This window comes from Pristiophorus japonicus, chromosome 10 (genome assembly GCF_044704955.1).
Source record: "Pristiophorus japonicus isolate sPriJap1 chromosome 10, sPriJap1.hap1, whole genome shotgun sequence".
NCBI lineage: Eukaryota > Metazoa > Chordata > Chondrichthyes > Pristiophoridae > Pristiophorus > Pristiophorus japonicus.
In genome coordinates this window covers 205,671,043-205,687,451 of record NC_091986.1, presented here as the reverse complement: position 1 = coordinate 205,687,451, position 16,409 = coordinate 205,671,043, and the positions used below count along the sequence as shown (strand labels likewise).

The following is a 16,409-nucleotide window of genomic DNA, read 5'->3' as shown; positions in this document are numbered from 1 at the left end:
CTCCCTGGGCCCAACCGCAGCCTCGGACTAATTTTTTTTTTATAAAAAACAGCCCGTTTTACTTAGTTTCCCCTTAACCGCAGAGAATAATGGTGCAAAATCAATTTTCTCGCCGGGTGATTATTTTTAAACTTAAAAAGCAGAAATTTTCACCGGCATTTCTTACAAAACGTGAGCGGTTTTTCTGGGTGGGCAATCGGGCATTAAGGGGCTCTCGGAAAAGTCAAGCCCACAGTCTCAGAATAAGGGGCCACCCATTTAAAACTGAGATGAGGAGGAATTTCTTCTCAGAGTATTGTAAATTTGTAGAATTCTCTGCCCCAGAGAGCTGTGGAGGCTGTCTTTGAATATTTTTACGGTGCAGATAGACAGATTTTTGAGCGATAAGGGAGTCAAGGGTTATGGGGAGAGGGCAGGCAAGTAGAGCTGAGTCCATAATCTTATTGAATGGCGGAGCAGGTTCGATGGGCCTAATCCTGCTCCTGTTTCGAACGTGAAAATTCTTCACTGAAGATTCTCTGAAATAGGATTTTGTTGATAGCAGTACTTAAAGCCAAAAAAAAGTGCACACAACCTTTGTGAAAGATTTTTATTTTATAACTCATGATTTGCTCCATTAAAATGAGCAACTGACTAAAAAATTCCATAGCTGCCCCAACCAGATAAGCAGAGAGTCACACAGATCGCATGTTCCCAGGCTGGTACCCCACCCAGTCGGGGGTTAGTAGTTGCCATAACAAGCTACAATCGGCCTTGCCAGCGTCCCTGTTCCCCAAGCAGCACCTCAATAGAGAGATTATGAGAATAACATTTAAATGTCTTCGCATATGCAGTACTTACAATGCACACCGCTCCTTTTATGGCCCCGACCTGCTGCTGATGGTTTCTCGCAGGTCGGGGCCTCCACGCTGCTCCCTGGGCCGCACGCCAAGTTGCCCAAGGAGCAGCGTGGAGGCAGGCCACGACAAGGGTACAGCGTGAGCTGGTGCAGAAGGGCAACGGCAGTGAAGGGTGATGGCGGCAGCAAGGTCCAGGTCGGTGATTGGAGCGTGGGCAGATGCAGCAGGAGCGGCGAGATCGGGGCAAAGGAGCGGCGAGATATTGTAGAGGAACATGATCGGGGCCCGGGGAGACACGAGTTCGGGGCCCAGGGGCAGCACGGGCCAGCCCACACTGTGATATGTGTGCGCACTCGGTCCGTGCAGCAGAGCTGGTCTCCAGTTGTCTTGGGTAATCCTCGCCACTGGACCAAGACCTAGCTCTGTCAAGCCCGTGTGGTGGCTGGTGTGCAACGACCACCCCATGTTAAAAAAATCCACGCACAGGCATCTTCCACCCTTCACGATGTAGTTCGGGTTCTTGATTCGAAACATCTGCGAACTCATTCTTTTTTTTGGCGTGGAAGCAAGTCATCCTCGTTTCGAGGGACCACCTATGATGATGATGATGATGACGAACAATGGAAAAGCCATTAGTGTGACCATTGCTGGTAACGCACCATTTTGGTCATCTCCACCTCAAATGGCGAGTCTATTGAGCAGTTTACATTCGGCACTGACGACACCTAGTTTATGGGTACAGTGGTGTAATGGCTGAGTAATCCAGGAGCCCTCGACAACAGTCCAGACAACGTGAGTTCAAGTCCCACCAAGGCAGTTTAAGAATTTATATACAGTTTTTTTTTAAATCTCATACGCAAAGTACAAGTAGTTCTTGGATTGTTGTTAAAACCCAACTGGGAAGGAAACCCGCCATCTTTCTCGGACTCCACTCCCACAACAACACTGTTGACTCTCAACTGTCCTCGGATGTGGCCTAGGAAGCCGCTCAGTTGGAAACCAGCAACACATGCACTGGTGCCATTTCATTTCCAGAAACGTACCATTGTCAATATGACTGGGATATTACGTTAGATGAGAGGTTTCCTTCCGTCATTAATTCTGTGCAAACCTCCCAAAGAACCGGCATGCTTCCTAATTACAGCTGTGGCTCAGTGGGTAGTGTCATGTATGCTAACTATATAGTCACATAAGGCGTGCCACCAGAGGGCACTGCAGTGGGAGACCTGAGGGTCACCTGCATCGGTGTGCAAGGCCCAGTATAAAAGGCTGCCCACCATGCTGGTGTCTCACTCTGGAGTTACAATAATGGGACTACGGTCACAATAGCTCAAGCACAATACTAGACCTCGCGGAGTCATTCATAAGAGTATTAAAGACATAACAGGTAGCATTTGCGCCTCCGAGTCAGAAGGTTGTGGGTTCAAGTCCCACTCCAGAAACTCAAGCATAAAAATCTAGGCTGACACTCCAGTGCCGTGCTGAGGGAGTGATGTCTGTAAATTCAATAAGTCCACCTGATTACAACGGTAATTGGAAAAGTACACCAGTTCTTTGGGAGGATTAAAGAAAGGAAGACTTGCATTTATATGACGTCTTTCACAACCACCAGACAAAGCACTTTACAGCCAACGACAAACTTAAGTGTAATCACTGTTGTAATGTAGGAAACGCAGCAGCCAATTTGCACACAGCAAGCTCCCATAAACAGCAATGTGATACTGATAAGCCCAGATAATCTGTTTTAGTGATATTGATTGGGGAATAAATATTGGTCAGGGCATTGGGGATAACTCCCCTTCTCTTCTGCTTTGGGATCTTTCACAGCCACCTGAGAGCAGATAGGGCCTCAGTTTAAGATCTCATCTGAAAAGTGGCACCTCCGACAGTGCAGCATTCCCTCAGCACTGCACTGGAGTATAAGCCTGGAATTTGTGCTCAAGTCCTTGGAGTGGGACTTGAAACCACAACTTTTTGACTCAGAGGCGAGTGTGCTACCCACTGAGCCACAGCTGACACACGAATCTTGTTCTCGTTCTGCCATGGGTTTCTGAAGTTGCTGCTGTCAGTGGGCTTCCTGAAGTGCAGACTTCCACGGAGAACACAATCAATTAAATGCCACTGACTGTTGTATATATAAACAACCGATCGCCCTGGGAGCCACATCTAGCAGGGTGATGTTGGAGGAACCACTGACAATGCATGTTCCAGCAGCTGAAAAGCCAGTAGCATAAATATCCTCTGACAACAGTCTTTAGATCTGCTCGCGCTATACGTAGTGAAAATTCACAACATGCCAAACTGAAGTACGTTCGAATTCCGGAACACAGATGGGTTATTAAAGAATTTCTGAAGGCCTCTTTTTCTTATTATTATTATACACAAAATGCTTGAATAGCCAGTTAGTTTCATTCAAAAGTTAGTGCCTATTGTCTGTGTTTCAGATCAAGGAATGTTTCACTGATGACTGTGTTGCCATTGTTTCTCAGGAGCATGAAACACACAGTAAGGCACAAGCAAGTTAGCAAGATTCTCCCGACTCTGAATAAGAGATGCATCCCTCCCCGCCCCCAGGACATCTTGACTGGAAACTATTTTACAAGATTGCACGCTGCTGACTTTCTCCCCTGACAATTCTAAGGTTGTTTATAGGTGCCATAGGCCAGTGAGGTCAAAGATGCACATGCCGTTGTTTTGAAGTGAAACCATCTACGATCAAAATTGCTACGCTGTACGGTGGGGCATTCCGTGTAGCACTCAATCACATATCAAAACGGGGGGAGGGGGTGGGGGGGAGACAGAGAGACACACAGAGACAGAGAGAAAAAAAAAGGAGAGAGAGAATGCAATTGGGATGAGAGATAAAAAAAAAGGTCATGACTAAACATGGTAGAGGGTCATAAAAATCTAGGCTGACACACCAGTGCAGTGCTGACTGTCAGAGGTGCCGTCTTTCGGGTGAGACGTTAAACTGAGGCTCTGTCTGCTCTCTCAAGTGGACGTAAAAGATCCCATGACACTATTTCAAAGAGGAGCAGGGGAGTTACCCCAGCGTCCTGGCCAATATTTATCCCTTAATGAACATGAAAGGCACTATATAAATCCTCATCTTTCATTTCATTTCTTTTTTTTTTAGAGTCAGTTCAATAATTCAAATGGCAAAAAACACTTCAGGAAGAAATGTTCAAAGTGGCAAATAGCACATTTCCTTGCTCTTTTGCCATTTCCACTGACTGTTAGGTATTTACACAATATGTGAAACACACGCTCAGAGAATCCAGATACTGATCTTCCTTTGGCAATTAACAACTTCTTGCTCTCTGCTGGTGCTAAAATAGCAATGCGCTACGTCACTAGAAAAACATCCACCATCGGCACTTGGGACCTTTATCCTCAATCGCGCACAAAGTGCTCTTTGAGCTTTTAAATTAATGTTACAGCACCAAACATTACACAGACAATAGTGCTGGTTTCCGCCCACCCCCCGCCCCCCTCCAAAAAAAAACAGGAAGGCTTACACATTTCAGAGTGCTACTGAAAATTACACACACATTTTGAAACGAGGACTTGGTGAGAAAATGCATTTTGAAAGCAGGTATAAATCCTTCTGCACAGGAAGCTCGCCAGACACGGGAGCCGATTTCTGCCCAACTTCTGGAATGAATTTAAATACTCAAAGGGTCCGTTCAGTTGTAATTCCCAGAGGAGCCTTGACCTTGGGAAGCCTCTGCTCCCTCCCCCCAGCCCTCATTAAATTTCACTTCCAAACATACGCCATTTAATCCAGTCCCAATCCAAGCTGCACAAATGCAGGTCAGAAAATCTCGGGTTCAATTTATACCCTGCATCCAGTTAACCACGAGCTTCAGAACTCCTGGGCAACGAATAAATAAAAAGATTCCCGCTTATATGGAATCATACAGCACAGAAGGAGACCATTCGGCAAGAGCTATCCAATTAGTCCCACTCGCCACTTCTAATCCCGATCCTTGACCCTGCTAGAAAGTGTGCGGCTGTGGAGAAGAATGGGCTTGGCTATAGAATAGTATAGAAACCTCCCTGATAAAGTGCAACATCCCCACCGGCACCTGGGAGTCCCTGAGCGGCCAAAGACTGCCCTAAGTGGAGGAAGAGCATCCTGGAGGGCACTGAGCACCTCGAGTCTCGTCGCCGTGGGCATGCAGAAACCAAGCGCAGGCAGCAGAAGGAGCGTGTGGCAAATCAGACTCCCCACCCACCCTTTCCCTCAACGACTACCTGTCCCACCTGTGACAGAGACTGTAAGTCCCGTATTGGACTGTAAAGCCACCTGAGAACTCACTTTTAGAGTGGAAGCGAGTCTTCCTAAAAATTGAGGGACTGCCTACGATGAGGAGTACAGAAGGAGGCCATTCAGCCCATCGAGTCTGCGGTGACTCTTTCGAAGAGTGATTCAGTTAATCCCACTCACCCGCTCTTTCCCCATATCCATGCAATATTTTCTTCAAGTATTTATCCAATTCCCTTTAGAAGGCTCCTATTGAAACCGCGCACAGGCATCTTCCTCCCTTCAAGATTTAGTTCGAGACCTGGAATTTTAGGTCCTTCATTGAAGCACCCATGAACTTTTTGACGTGGAAGCAAGTCTATCGCCCCATCAGGCAGTGTATTCCAAATCCTAATTGTTGCAGAAAACTAATTCTCATGTTGCCTCTGGTTCTTTAGCCAAGAATGGAACTTCTTATCATGCTTATCCAGCCATCTCAACATACATCATACAACAGGTAGGTAGACACACTGATGTCCTTCAAGTTCAGTGCCTTGCCATTCACAATCTAAATGGTCACTTGAGGAAATGTCATTTACCATGGGGCTAACAGCATCTGTGGAGCAAAAGAAGCGCTTCCAATCCTAATTTCTATTCAGCGACCATCCGCGTCAAGAGTGAGAAAATACAAGACATGGTAGGAATTCATTATTCCAGCCATACCAGAGTTCTACTTCAGTTATTTCACATCTCATGTCCACTCTGTGCTACACTCACCAGTTTAAGCGAGTATCGCTACATCGCACAGAAGAGATCCTCCATGAAATGTATTAGAGTGTCTTTTAAAATGGAGGTGCAAAGTTAAAAGTTCAAATCCCTGTGCATTAGATTGAGGGATTGTTTCAACACTCAACTGCAGTCCCTGGCAGAAAACACACCAGTTTAATTGGGACACGATCATAGATTAAGACAGACAGACACAGACTTGCATTTATATGGCGCCTTTCACAACCTCAGGACGTCCCAAAGCGCTTTACAGCCAATGAGGTACTTTTGAAGTGCAGTCGTTGTTGTAATGTAGGAAATTTGTACACAAACAGCAATTTGATAATGACCAGTCATGTTTTAGTTATGTTGGTTGAGGGATAAATATTGGCCAGGACACTTGCTCCTCTTAGAAATAGTATGAGTTTTTTTTATGTTCACCTGAGAGCAGACAGGGTTTCGGTTTAACGTCTCATCCGAAAGACTGCACTGGTGTGTCAGCCTAGATTTTTGTCCGAGTCTCGAGTGGGAATTGAACCCACAACCTTCTGACTCAAGAGGCAAGTGAAGTACCCACAGAGCCACAGTTGATAAAATCAGCTCAACTAAAGGAGCATGGCAACCAATTTATCTATATCCCAGCACCAGACCCTTCGGACGCAATGGTCCATCCCTATCTTCGACTAACATTTTAAGTCAAATGAAAGCTTATGCTGTAGAGCTTTAGCAAGATCTCTATGGGCTAGAATATAAACATGCTGCTACTTAAAATTTTTCCCAAAGATAGTTATTTTCAATTTTCCGCATCACAATAATACATGGAGCAAGAAATGTCCATTTGTCCATGTTGCACACAATTCAATTGGTCAACGGACTTCGTCATAGCCACTGAAATCTCCCAAGGAAGGATTGCATAAAGTTCCACAACAACTCACGCTTATATTCGGCAGAGTAAAATGTAGAGGGGAGAATGGACAGTGAGCAGCAAGTGGAGGTTACCAAAGAAGTGAGTTTTGGAGGAGGCTTTTGGACATGGGAGTGAAATACAGTGGGCTTTAAAGAGAGAGTTCTCGAGCGCAGTGCCGCAATGTGAATAGACTGGAAAGGCTGGGGTTATTCTCCTTCGAGCAGAGAAGATTTGATAGAAGTGTTTAAAATCATGAGGGGTCCGGACAGAGTAGAGAGAGAGAGAGAGAGAGAGAGAGAGAGAGAGAGAGTGTTTCTATTGGCGGAAGGGTCGAGAACCAGAGAACACAGACTTAAGGTGATTGGCAGAAGAACCAAAGGTGACAAGAAAAAAAAAGTGGTTAGGATCTGGAATGCACTGCCTGAAAGAAAGAGTTGGACAAGTACCCGAAAGAAAAAAATTGCAGGGCTACGGGGCAAGGGCGAGGGAGTGGGACTAGTTGAGGTGCTCTTGCAGAGAGCCGGCATGGAATAGACGGCCAAATGACCTCCTTTCGTCCTGTAACCATTCTATGATTCTAGGGCGGGGGAGTGAGACTAGCTGAGAGCTGGCATGGGCTCGATTCTATGGGCTCAATTTTCCCTAATGATTTGCGCTGTTTTTTTGGAGCAGGCTGCTCTTTTTGGCCTAAGTTGAAAAACCAGAGTTTCCCCAATCAATTTGCACCAGTGTAAGTCAGTTAGTTACAATTTTTTTTAGGTCAGTTTTTTTTTCAGCCAAAGGGGGCGTAACCAGCCACCTATGCCATTTAGGGAAGTTTGGCCAGCTGAGAGTTATTCCAGTTGTGCTTAGGCCAGTGTATGTGGCCTCTGCAGAAAAACCATCCGGAGAGTTAAAGGAAATCGTCGCAGCAGATGTCCGGACACACTAAAAGAATTGAAAAACACACGAACGCAGCAAGTTAACCTCCAGCCCTGCCTAGTCCTGCCACCAATGACGTAGAAAGGAGGGGACTGCCGAGTGGTTGAGGGTGAAGAAATCAAGCTGGGGAATAAGGTGGAGCCATGGGGAGAAACACAAACAAGGGCAGGAAGTCTCCCTGTCCACAAAGACAATGCAAGAAAAACACTTGCCTTAAAAAAACAACTATAGGTCTTTGCCCAATCCAATCCATGGCCCTGCACTTCACACTGTAATCACTTATGTTACCTCGACTTATAAATACAAGTTGTTGCCGTGTATTTACTTATGATTAGAACCCCCAATCCCATTGCTAGCCAGACAACAAAATAATAAGATAGCACCTTGATTATGGTAAAACGTCCCAAGGCAGTCACAGGAGTGTTATCTACTGGGCCACACAAGGAAATATTAGGATAGGTGACCAAAAGCTTGTTCAAAGAGGTAGGATTTAAGGAGCGTCTTAAAAGGAGGAGAGGTGGAGTGGTTTGGGGAGAGAATTCCACAGCTTAGTGTCTTGGCAGCTGAAGGCACGGCTGCCAATGGTGGAACGATTAAAATCAGGGATGCTCAAGGAGGGTAGAATTAGAGGAACATAGATATCTTGGAGAGATGTGGGGCTGGATGAGGTTACATGCAATTCTCTGGAGCCTGGAAGCGTTCCTATTGAAGTCTGGAACCATTCCTTTTGTCTGAACATGCTTGCAGAGTAGCACAATCCTCCAAGTATGATCTCATCACTGAACCACACAGGTTGGAGTATCGCGTTGTGCTCAAGATGCGACCTTGAAGATAATTTTGCTCCAAATGGAGAAACCAAGATGAAGGGGTAAAAATCTACACTGCAGGATCGACTTCAAACTTTCAAAATTCTTTGCACCATTTATTAAGGGACATCACTTCATCATGTGCACCTTTCCTATTCAAACAGATGTTTATTCCATGTTAAAAATCAATCTGCATTCCTAGACCGTCCATTTAATTGGTCCAGTTTCATAAGAACATAGGAAATAGGAGCAGGAGCAGGCCACACGGCCCCTCGAGCGATTTAATACGATCATGGCGATCGTGGACTCTGGTCCACTTCCCTGCCCGCTCCCCATAACCCCTTATCGGTTACAAAATGGTCTTAAATTTATTCAATGACCCAGCTTCCACAGCTCTCTGAGGCAGCAAATTCCACAGATTTACAATCCTCGGAGAACTCAACTCTGGTATCAGCAACGTAATAAAAGCATGAACAGGGACAGAAAAACAAGAATACATCCTGCAAAGCCCCCAATAGTCAGAGACAACTTTTCACATCTGAATGAACTAATTTTTCCCACTGCCCAACCCTCACATATGGATCATCATCAAATGGCTTGTGGATTGCAGTAGATACTGGTGAAGCAGGTCACACTAACATGGGACTATGCCTTGTGACTTCAGACTTAGGCACAGATTGATAGCATCCTGTAAATACGCAAGGATTTTTTTCCACTGATGTTAAGCAAATCTATCTTGTTTGGAGTGGGGTAAGTGGCTATCTAGCAATGCTATAAAAAAGGTAAACCAATCAAATTATTTTTCCAGATTATGTTCTGTGACGTGGAAACAGTTGAGACTTTAAACTTTTATAGTTTAAAAAACAAGCTTCGGAAGCCAATCAATAATCCCATCTCTTTCCTAATTTTTCACTTGCCAAAAAAAAGGAATGGTAACTATATTCGTGAATCACCCCCATTTTTAAATTGCAAACACCAGGGCAAATCCAGCATTCCAATTTGGGGCATCACTGGCATGGCTACTATTTATTACCCAGCCCTGGTTGCCCCAAGATGGTTCTTAGATAGGATGACACAGGATATACGGCACTTTCGGCCCAATCAGTCCATGCCGGCATTTCTGCTCCACTCGAGCCTCCTCCAGTCTTTCCTCATCTAAATCTATCAGCAAACCCTCAATTCCCATCTCCAACATATGCTAATCTAGCCTGCCCTTAAATCCATCTGGCACCAAGCTTATGGTCTACAGGGCTGTGCTGATACCCACCCTCCTGTATGGCTCAGAGACATGGACCATATACAGTAGACACCTCAAAGCTCTGGAGAAATACCACCAACGCTGCCTCCGCAAGATCCTGCAAATCCCCTGGGAGGATAGATGCACCAATGTCAGTGTTCTCGATCAGGCCAACATCCCCAGCATCGAAGCACTGACCACATTCGACCAGCTCCATTGGGCGGGCCACATTGTTCACATGCCCGACAGAAGACTCCCAAAGCAAGCGCTCTACTCAGAACTCCTACAAGGCAAGCGAGCCCCAGCTGGGCAGAGGAAACGTTTCAAGAACACCCTCAAAGCCTCCTTGATAAAGTACAATATCCCCACCGACACCTGGAAATCCCTGGCTCAAGACCGCCCTAAGTGGAGGAAGAGCATCCGGGAGGGCGCTGAGCACCTCGGGTCTCGTCGCCGAGAGCATGCAGAAACCAAGCGCAGGCAGCGGAAGGAGCGTGCGGCAAAACAGACTCCCCACCCACCTTTTCCTCCAACCACTGTCTGTCCCACCTGTGACAGAGACTGTAATTCCTGTATTAGACTGTTCAGTCACCTGAGAACTCACTTTTAGAGTGGAAGCAAGTCTTCCTTGATTTCGAGGCACTGCCTATGATGATGATAAATGCATCTATACTATTCGCTTCAATCACTCCCTGTGGTAGCAAGTTCCACATTCTTACTACTCTCTGGATAAAGATGTTTCTTCTGAATTCCCTATTGAATTTCTTGGCGACTATCTTATATTGATGGTTTCTAGTTAGAGTAACATAGTAGCTTCAGAGCACAATTAAGAGAGTGGAACTAGTACCACAGACCAGACTGGTAAAGGATGACTGTTTCCTTCCCTAAAAAAATGACATTACAGTTGATCCGACAATCTGACTGACTGCTTTACAGCCACTTTTATCAATATCACATTTTTAATTCCAGATTTATTCACTGTATTTTTTTTTTAAAACAAATTCAAATTCTTAAAATTACAATGATGAGATTTGAATTCAGACTCTGAATTATTAGTTCAGGCCTCTGGATTACTAATGCAGTAACATAATCACTACTTCAAATCAAAATGCAAGTGAGTAAAGGCTTGTCTGGCAACAGAAAGCTGCATTCAAATACCCAAGCTGCAGAAAGTTATCAAATCATGGTCTGGGCAGATACCGAGAGAGATCTAGTGACACATCAAAGTGTGTGCATATGCTATTGTTGGTTCCACCCTGTAGCAGCAGAATATCTTCAGTTTAATTTATTTTTAAGACAGCACTGTACATGTAACCTTCACCGCACTGTAGCGGTTTAAGGTAGCCCACCAGCACCTTCTCAAAAGACAACTCGCGATGGGCCAAAAATGCCAGCGCCACCCACATCCGGAGAATGAATTTTAACACCGAGATAAATAAACCAACAGTGGTTAAAAATGGCAGCGTCCCTTTTCTGTATTTTTCCATGAAACACACACCTATGGTGCAATCGAGGTGGGTTTGAAAATAGTGAAAATGGGGGTGGCTTTAAAAAGGAGGCATTGGCACCATTACTGAACTGGAGAGATGAGCTCCAAATGTCTCCCTCCTTGATGTGATCGTCATGCCATTGCCCAAAACTGCACAAACTATACAAAAGCAAAAATACTGTGGATGCTGGAAATCTGAAATAAGGAACAGTTAGTTGGTTCTGAGGAAAGCTCAAAAAAAAAACTTGAAATATTAACTCTGTTTCTCTCTCCACAGATGCTGCCTGGCCCTATGTGAGCGTTTCCAGCATTTTCTGATTTTATTTCCGCACAAATTATCCTGAGTTAAACCATATTTTTAAAAACAGGATAAGCCACAATACAGATACCCACTTCTCCCCCACCCCCCAAAAAGACTGGAATTGGACACACAGATACTGAGATCGTTGCAATTGTAACATAGACATGAAAGAGAGACTTTTTTTGGGCATGGTTGGACTTCAAGTCAAACTTTAGGTGCCAAAAAAAGGAGTTTGCATATTTCTTTGTTCATTTAAAGAACTTAAGCTCTGCAGATTTCAATTTTCATTGGGATGTTGGATATGAATTTAAATGTTTTTAAAATATAAAATGAAGCAGTATCACCCCAGGGCAAGTATGCATGATGATGAAGGTGAGGAATTGGAAAACCTTATGCAAAATAAAAAGGGATCAACGTGTGAGGTTGAGGAGGGAGGGGAAAGTTTTATGGGCATGGCAGGAAATCCACCAACAGAAGACGTTTTAAATAACCTATATACAAAAACAAACCTTAAAGATGCAACTGGGGAACGCCAAGATAAATCTTACCTTTCGTTGCAACAAAGACAAAAGCCAGGCCGATGAGGAGGATAGTTCTTGAAGACAACATGGTTTCCCTAAAAAGTTTTGAAAAAAAAAGTTTCTTTTTTTGTTCTTCGGGGTGAGCAGAAAGACCAAAGCAAATAACTTTTCTCAACAAAGGCGGACACTTCGAGCACAGAAAACTTCTTTTAAAAATAAAAGCGGATGAGTTTTTCTCCGTGTTGTATGTAAAGCCACCGATGTCTAGAGTTGCGAGGCAGGCTGCGATCTGCTATGACTGTAGCGCTGGGTATAATTGCTGAATGAAGGCTCCGCCCGGGGGGGGGGGGGGGCTGAGTCACCGGCTCCTGTCAATCATTCAGACTGACAGCCCCCCCTCCTCCAATCAGCGAGGGCCAGCCGCCCGGCCTGGCCAATCGCCGCCTAGCGCTGCTGAGGTTGAGAGGAGAGGGCGGGATCTCCACTGGGCTGCACTATTTGGCTCAATATCGCCTCCAGCCAGACCCCACCCTGCTCTCGGCAAGAGCTCATGTTTGCTCGTCTGCGCCACTCCAACTTTGCTGGAGAAAGCCAAAGCCTGCAACAGGAGGTAAAGGGAAAGAGCTGCGGGAAATCTCAAAGGCCCTGCACCCTCTTAAGAAAAATCTAAGCAGCAACCTAGGCACAGGAGTAGACCATTTAGCCCCTCTGCCACACCCGGGAGTCCCTGGCCAAAGACCGCCCTAAGTGGAGGAAGAGCATCCGGGAGGGCGCTGAGCACCTCGAGTCTCGTCGCCGAGAGCATGCAGAAAATAAGCGCAGGCAGCGGAAAGAGCGTGCGGCAAACCAGTCCCACCCACCCCTCCCTCAACGTCTGTCTGTCCCACCTGTGACAGAGACTGTAATTCCTGTATTGGACTGTTCAGTCACTGAAGAACTCACTTTGAGTGGAAGCAAGTCTTCCTCGATTTTGAGGGACTGCCTATGATGATGATGAGCACCCTCGTCTCAGTCAGATTACATTCCCACATTACAACAGAGACTACACTTCAAAAGTACTTCATTGGCTGTAAAGTGCTTTTGAGCTGTTCGGTGATCGTGAAAGGCGCTATATAAATGCAAGTCTGTCTTTTTCTTTACAAGGTTGTGGCTTCAAGTCCTACCCCAGAGACTTGAGCACATAAATCTAGGCTGACACACCAATGCAGTGCTGAGGGAGCGCTGCACTGTCGGAGATGCCGCCTTTCGGATGAGACGTTAAACCGAGGCCCCGACTGCCCTCTCGGGTGGGCACAAAAGATCCCATGCACTATTTCAAAGAAGAGCAGGGGAGTTCTCCCCGGCATCCTGGCCAATATTTATCCCTCAAGCAACATCACGAAAGCAAATTATCTGGTCATTATCACATTGCGGGAACTTGCTGTGTGTAACTTGGCTGCCGCGTTTCCTCCATTACAACAGTGTCTATATTTCAAAAAGTACTTCATTGGCTGTAAAGCGCTTTTGGACGTCCGGTGGTCATGAAAGGTGCTATATAAATGCAACTCTTTCTTTCAATGAGGTTATAGCTGATCTGTGACCAACTCGATGGGCCCAAGTTTCCACATGATTTGCGCCTGATTTTTAGGAGCAACTGGTGGAGAATGGACTATCTTAGAAATCGCAATTCTCCACATTTTTTTTTCTGCAGTTCTAGTGAGGTAGAACAGTTCTACTTTGGAACAGAATTTTTTCTTCAAAAGGGGACGTGTCCGGCCACTGACGCCTGATTTCAAAGTTTCCACAGTGAAAACGTACTCCAAACTAAAGTAGAATGGAGCAAGTGAAGATTTTTGTAGAACTGAAAAAACCTGTTCTACACATTAAAAAATCAGGCGCAGGTTACAAATTAGGTGTCCAGAACGAGGTGGGGGGGGGAAGTGGGGAGGAAGGGAAGTCATTAAATTCTACAATCAATCCTTATTTATACTTCTACAAATATTATACAAATAAATCCAACCTGAATAAACATTTATAAGCAAAGAAAAGATTAAATAAACCATCTTCCTACCTGTGTGAAAGTGCTTCAGCCATCGTTCATTGCCACGGGGGGGTGGGGAAGGAAACCGCCGTTTGCCGCCGCGGAGGGGAGGGAGGGGAAGGAGACAGCGATTTGTTGCCGCCGCGGAGGGGAGGGAGGGGAAGGAGACAGCGGTTTGTTGTCGCGGAGGGGAGGGAGGGGAAGGAGACAGCGGTTTGTTGCCGCCGCGGAGGGGAGGGAGGGGAAGGAGACAGCGCTTTGTTGCCGCCGCGGAGGGGAGGGAGGGGAAGGAGACAGCGGTTTGCCGCCGTGGAGGGGAGGGAGGGGAAGGAGACAGCGGTTTGTTGCCGCCGCGGAGGGGAGGGAGGGGAAGGAGACAGCGGTTTGTTGCCGCGGAGGGGAGGGAGGGGGAGGAGACAGCGGTTTGTTGTCGCGGAGGGGAGGGAGGGGAAGGAGACAGCGGTTTGTTGCCGCCGCGGAGGGGAGGGAGGGGAAGGAGACAGCGGTTTGTTGCCGCGGAGGGGAGGGAGGGGAAGGAGACAGCGGTTTGTTGCCGCGGAGGGGAGGGAGGGGAAGGAGACAGCGGTTTGTTGCCGCCGCGGAGGGGAGGGAGGGGGAGGAAACCGCCGTTTGTTGCCGTGGAGGGTGGGGAGGGGAAGGAGACAGTGAGAAGGGTAGCCTCAGTGCTGATGTGCTGATGGCAATGTGCTTTTATTAAAAAAATGTTCAAAAATTAAACAGCTACAAAGAACTACAAAAATGGCCGAGTGCCAATGTTTTTTTCACACTGAGCATGCGCGAACGCTCCAACGCGCACGCGCAGCGTTGCCGGCAGGAAAAAAAACTAATTTAAATAGTACCCGCCCCCTCCCACTTACAAAATCGGCGCGAGTGTAGGCTCCGCCCCCCTGGGCGCCGCGCCATACAGACAAGGAGCTGCAAAGCGCTCGAGAATAGCGCGTTTTTTTTCTGGCGCCGTTTTAGGCGCGAAAAACGGGCGCCCAGCTCGGAGGGGCGCCCGTTTTTTATCCTGTGGAAACTTGGGCCTGCCTTTGCACCATGACCCTTAAACCTTTGGTTAACAAAAGCCTATCAATCTCACATTTAAAATGAACAACTGACCTAACATTAAATGCTGTTTGCAGAAGAGAGTTCCACACTTCTACAAAAGTAAAAAACAGCAGATGCTGGAATCTGAAATAAAAACAGAAAATGGTGGAAATACTCAGCGGGTCAGGCAGCATCTGTGGAGAGAGAAACAGAGTTAACGTTTCAGGCCGATGACCCTTTGTCCAAAATGTCATTGACCCTAAACATTAACTCTGTTTCTCTCTATGCAGATGCTGCCTGACCTGCTGAGTATTTCCACCATTTTCTGTTTTTATTCCAAGCTTCTCCCATCCTTTGTGTGTAGAAGGGATTCCTAACTTCACTCCTGAAAGGCCTGGCTCTACCTTTTAGACTATACCCCTTAGTCCTAGTCTCCCCAACCAGCAGAGAGAGTTTCTCTCTACCTACCCTATCAGTTCCCCTTCATACTTTGAAAACTTTGGTCAAATCAACCCTTAAACCTCGGCCATTTAATTAGATCACGGCTGATTTGTACCTCACCATCTACCCACCTTGGTTCCCTCACCCTTTATACCCTTTGCCTAACTAAAATCGATCAATCTCAATTTTGAAATGTTCAATTGACCTCCGGCCCAAACGGCTTTTTCAGGGAGAGAGTTCCGTATTCCCCCTCCCAAGAGGAAATAATCTAATTCTATCTACCCTATCAAATCCTTTAATCATCTTAAACACCTCAATTAAATGACCTCCTTAATCTTCTATGGTCTAAGCAATACAAGCCTAGTCTATCCAACATGCCCTCATAATTTAACCATTTTAATCCCTTTCAAATACTTCAAATACACAGTGCACTAGTCAAGCATCTTAAAGATAAAAGATCCATTAGCCTTGTATTTATATATCGCCTTTCACATCCTCAGGGCATCCTAAAGCGCTTCACAGCCAATGAAGTACTTTTGGAGTGTAGTCATTGTTGTAATGTGGGAAACACGGCAGCCAAGTTGCGCACAGCAAGCTCCCACAGACAGCAATGTGATAATGACCAGATAATCTGTTTTAGTGATGTTGGTGGAGGGTTAAATATTGGCCAGGACACCGGGGATAATTCCCCTGCTCTTCTTCGAAATAGTGCCATGGGATCTTTTATGCCCAGCTGAGAGAGCAGACAGGGTCTCGGTTTAACGTTTTATCTGAAAGACGGCACCTCCGACAGTGCAGCACTCCCTCAGTATTGCACTGGAGTGTCAGCCTAGAATTTGTGCTCAAGTCCCTGGAGCGGGTCTTGA

At 46.1% G+C, this 16,409-nt stretch overlaps 1 protein-coding gene across 1 annotated transcript in view; it reads right to left on the bottom strand.

Annotated features, from left to right (window-relative positions):
* LOC139275278 (CD99 antigen-like) overlaps window positions 1–12,337 on the bottom strand; it is a 107,420-nt gene extending 95,083 nt beyond the window's left edge. The window contains exon 1 of the mRNA XM_070892529.1: window positions 12,060–12,337. Coding sequence (XP_070748630.1) covers window positions 12,060–12,120 — 61 coding nt within the window. The 5' untranslated portion in view covers window positions 12,121–12,337. The remainder of the gene's footprint in view (window positions 1–12,059) is intronic.
* Between the last annotated feature and the right edge of the window lie 4,072 nt (window positions 12,338–16,409).